General features: G+C 39.8%; 1 protein-coding gene across 1 annotated transcript; it reads right to left on the bottom strand.

Annotated features, from left to right (window-relative positions):
- Positions 1–654: 654 nt before the first annotated feature.
- LOC141076739 (uncharacterized) lies at positions 655–3,249 on the bottom strand. Its single transcript, XM_073564020.1, has 2 exons — positions 2,438–3,249; positions 655–1,596 (listed from the first exon to the last, which is right to left on the bottom strand). The coding sequence occupies exons 1-2, from the start codon at positions 3,222–3,224 to the stop codon at positions 818–820; spliced, it is 1,566 nt and encodes a 521-aa protein (XP_073420121.1). The 5' UTR covers positions 3,225–3,249; the 3' UTR covers positions 655–817.
- Between the last annotated feature and the right edge of the window lie 1,655 nt (positions 3,250–4,904).

The following is a 4,904-nucleotide window of genomic DNA, read 5'->3' as shown; positions in this document are numbered from 1 at the left end:
AATATGTAATGCCCAATAAACTGTATGGAAGACTATGTGATGCCCAGAATACTGTATGGAGTTCTATACTGTCAGGTCTTAAATGAAAACTTTTGAATCCCCACTAGGGCACGCACTGTGCTCTGCGAGGATTTGCTGGTTTCTGAGCTATTGTAGAATTTACAATAGATATCACTCATGTAAAGTAAGAAGTAAGTGATATCTTTGGCATTGTACTATACGCATGAATTGCGGTACGTGTTAAAGAAGCCCACTGAGACACTTTCGCCCGGGACCCACAAAAACCTGGAGCCGGCCCTGCAAGGAAGCTCTCGCTTCGTCAAAAATTCTCCCAATAGATCATGATTATGAATACTCCAAAGGGTTACAAATGGATGAAAACACTTGACAACATTCACCGTTGCATTTCACATTCAATTACTTTATTTACAACATATAAACTTAAATGCGCATTATATGAGTTTGTATTACATTCAGTTACAGTTTTTTTTTTTCAGATTTACATGTTCAGTAACCTAGAATTGGTTCTAATTTAACTTAAAATCAGTCTTCGTGCACCAATAGGCCACAGATCATCACACGTATCTACTCAGGAACACAGTGTCCCCCAGTGATTAATAATTTATGTGACTGTAATAGGATAGGCAGGTTTGTAAATATGCTTAGACCAAATGGGCCAGATGTGAGAAATTTTACTTTCTTCCCTATTGTACATGTAATGTGAGATTTGAAGTCCAACTTTAGCATATGGACATGAATGTGGTAAAATCTGATACATGTGATAATGATTTATCCATCGGAAGGATTTAAGACAAAACTAAAATAGTGTTTGCAACACTATGATCTCCTCTGTTGTAATGGTTGTTGTTGTAGTAGTGCTTGTAAAATTGACCTTATCAACTGTAAAGGTCTCAGTTATGGTTTTGGTTTGTGCCGGCTCATTTATGTACATATTAGCTTGGAAAGGTTGCTGATTGGGGGTAACAGTTTCATTTACTGTGTTTTGAGTTTGTGGTCTGTCAATGAATGTGTCAGGGTAACCAGACCCAATAATTGTTCTGGAGTAAAAAGGTACAACTGTGCTATTGATATAGGTTGTTATATTGGTGGGACTAATGTTTTTCACTTCAATATAGAGAGCTGTAGTCTCATTCAGCTCTAAACGTGTGATCTCAGCGCCATTCACCAGTTCTGTTGTGGATGTGACATTCATTACGCTGCTGCTTCTTAATGTGGTCACAGTGATATTTTGTCCCGGCTGAATGGTAGTTGGCAATGTGGTTGTTGGAATTGGTGTGGTAGTTGGAGTGGTAGTTGGGATGGTAGTTGTAGGGGTTGTAGTAGTTGGGGTGGTTGTGGTTTGACTTGTGGTTGTTGGAGTAGGAGTGGTTGGAGTTGTGGTAGTTGGAGTAGTGGTTGTTGGAGTAGGAGTGGTTGGAGTTGTGGTAGTTGGAGTAGTAGTAGTTGGAGTAGTAGTAGTTGGAGTAGTAGTGGTTGGAGTTGTAGTTGGGGTGGTAGTTGTTGGTGTAGTTGTTGTCGTGGTGGTGATAATAGTTGTAGTTGGAGGCAGAGTTGGAACAACAAATTGAGATGGATCTGAAATGAAGATAAAAATAATGAAAAAATCAATAATGGCTCAAGACAAACAGTAAACATAATGTAACCTATGCCATAAAATATTTTAAACCTTTAGTTATATAGTGTAAATTGGTTCAATGCAGCGTGATAAATACAATTGAAGGAAGGGGCATGCATATTGCTTGGCGGTCACAAAAACATTTTAATAAGATTAAGGATGTCATTAACATTGCATGTAAACTGTTAAAGGTGTTGCCCATTTCAAAAGATCACTAATAGGGTTTATCGAATAGCTTCAGATAACTCCTTATCTGATTAGCTATAGCGTTTACCGAATTGCTGCATCAGGAACCCAGATACCTGGAGTGCTCCCGATAATCAGCTGTTCAGCACCCCAGCTGCATGTGTCTCGGCTGTGTGACAGTCACAACACATGCATGAAGAGCCTGTTTGTTGTGACCTCCATGCATGTGTTGTGACTGTCACACAACCGTGACACATGCAGCTGCGGCGCCCAACAGAGGATCAGTCGGCGCACTCCAGGTAATGTGTCTCACTACTGATTTATTATAATCTGTGGAGAAACCTGGCAAGGGTTTAGTTCCCCTGTAAAACAAACACAGGGAAGTATCCATTGCATTATGGGTTTTTTTTTAATTAATGAACTATCCATTTAATGCACAGACTTAGAATTCCAGAAAGGCTGACTTCTGTTTCTTCAGTCTGATTGATGGAGGTCCTAAATATGTAATTAACTTTTATAAGCTTAGATGATTTTAACAAATCATTTGACTACAGGTTTCTTATAATAAGACAAAGAATTTAGTTTAGCTATATGGTGTCTTTGAGCCTCACTTACCTGTGCAATAATCCTCAGACTTTAAACTTCCAGAGAATTTATAGATATAGTATCCCTCTGGGCAGGCTTTCACAGGAATGGTACCTGCAGCTGTGCATCCAGTTGCAGTGTTAGCTATAAGACTCATCAACACAACTCCTTGTCCAATCGCTGGATGGCTGCTGTTAAGGGTAAAAGGTTCAGCTGATCCACATTTTGAGGAACCAATACAACCTTCTTTCATTCTCAAACCAGTTCCATTGTAACGGAACCAACCAAAGTTGTACCGATCAGTGGTGAACACACCGGTGGAGTTGATTGTAGACAATCGATTGGTTCCATTTAACTGCTGGTAGTTTTGACATGGGTCTGCACATTGTACAGTGCCTCCAACATTTAGACAGTCTTGGTCAAAAGGGCACACTCCAGTGTTACATGCAATATTTTTGGTGCTGCCACAAAGATAGATGCCAATCTTGTTTACACAAGTTGATGAAGGGACACACTTGTTCAGAGTCACATCAGCGCATTCATTGATATCTGTGCAGATTTTATAACCTACCCTGTTATCCCAGTAATATCCTTCGGAACAGCATGTTTCTGTAGTGCATGAGGCAATGGGGGTGCAGTTAATTCCATTGCCTGCAAAGCCAGACATACAGCTGCATGTCACATAGTCTGTTTTCTGGGTGCACAAGCCAGCCGTAGGATGGCAAGAAGCACAAGTTTTTGCATCTGTGTTAAACAAAGAGACAAAGAATATAGCAGTTAAAGGAAAAAAAATGAATATCACATTAAAACAGAACATCTTCCAAAGCAGACAAGGGTGTAGAAAACAGAGATATAGAGTTGCGCAAAGTTAACACTCGAGCCTGGCCCCTCGTGCTTGAAGTTCCTCTACCCATAAAAAATACCAATGCTGTATGAGATGATGGCACATGTGGGGTGCTGAAGAGCTAGTCACATAAGCTTAAAATTAATCCTCTGACCATAGTATACATATATACTGTATCTCTATCTGTGAATAATAAGACAAAAGTCTTAGGAAGAAATCATTGTGCTATAAAATGAGAACCTCTTGTGATAGGTGAAAATTACAAGTACGGTTGGGTTTTGCACACTTGCCTGAAAATATCATTTACAACTGAAATTTCATAGTATACATATAAAAAGCTTCTACATTACCTAATATTTAGTAGAATCAATGATTTGGAGCAACGTTTTGTACATATTGTTGGGAAGCTTAGTATCATATAAAATAATATTCTTTATTTTTTATATAGCGCTAACATATTCCACAGGGCTTTACAGTTTGCATACTTTATCATCCCTGTCCCCGATGGGGCTCACAATCTAAATTCAATATCAGTGTGTCTTTGGAATGTGGGAGGAAGCCAGAGTACCCGGAGGAAACAAACGCAAACACGGGGAGAACATACAAACTCCTTGCAGATGTTGTCCTTGGTGGGATTTGAACCCAGGACTCCAGCGCTGCAATGCTATCCACTGAGCCACTGTGCTGCCCATATAAAAGACTTTAGATTAAATTATTGTATTTAGTATCTAACATATTTCATGTAATCTAGTCTTGAACTGTCCTCCATCCAGAGAGGACTAAATGGAAGCTTAAATGGGTTGTCCATTACTGGAAAACTGGAAAACTCCTTATCAATGGCATCAAAAAGCTACAGAAAATATAGAAAATCTTTATTCATATATGCTGCTGAGTTGCACTCTTGCGGAGGCCAAGTGGGCTAAGTACAACTTCCCACTACTTGTTTCCATCTGTCTCTAGCCCCCTTGCTTGATTGACAGCTCTGGTTTTACTGGAGCTAGAAGAAAGTGGAGAGAGTATAAACCAAGTAGGTGAGAATTTGCTAGTTGAATTAAGAATAATTTTTTGCAAATGCAGCATCTTATGTGGACATGGGAGATACAATTTTATGAGGGCTATGACCTCTACAATGTGTCCTTTTTGGTTTGAACAGTCATTTTGTGCTGATAACCAGATAATTTCCAGGAACATTAACAGAACGAATGTTCATAGGCTGTAACCAGACAGCAACTGTTAATTTTAAAGAAAAAAAATGAAAAAAATTGCGTAGGCTCCAGTGTGATTTTAATAACCAGCAGAGGGAAAGCCGACAGCTGTGGCCGATGTTTATAGCCTGGAAAGGGGGTAATACCCATGGAACTTCCCAGGCTATTAATATCAGCTCACAACTGTATACTTAGCCTTTACTGGCTATTAAAATGGGGGAACCCAGAAAAAATTACCTGTGGCTCCTCTATAATTAATATCCAGCAAATGCTAGGCAGACAGCTGCAGGCTGATATTAATAGCCTAAGAAGGGGCCATGGAAATTGCCCCCCAGCTAAGAACATCAGCTCTCAGCTGCTCCAGAAAAGGTGCATCTATAAGATGCGCCAATTCTGGCACTTAGCCTCGCTCTTCTCACTTGCCCTGTAGCGGTTGCAAGTGGGGTTC

This window comes from Dendrobates tinctorius, unplaced genomic scaffold, assembly GCF_039654945.1.
Source record: "Dendrobates tinctorius isolate UK_male_01 unplaced genomic scaffold, ASM3965494v1 ptg000422l, whole genome shotgun sequence".
In the NCBI taxonomy this organism is placed as follows: Eukaryota; Metazoa; Chordata; class Amphibia; order Anura; family Dendrobatidae; genus Dendrobates; species Dendrobates tinctorius.
This window is presented reverse-complemented; position numbering and strand designations above follow the sequence as displayed.

Bases quoted from the DNA above. Each gene is read 5' to 3' on its own strand.
- LOC141076739 (XM_073564020.1), bottom strand. From the start codon at position 3,224: ATGTTCTGTTTTAATGTGATATTCATTTTTTTTCCTTTAACTGCTATA. The intron at 1,597-2,437 runs GTAAGTGAGGCT...TCTTCATTTCAG, and splicing joins GTCTGAGGATTATTGCACAG to ATCCATCTCAATTTGTTGTT.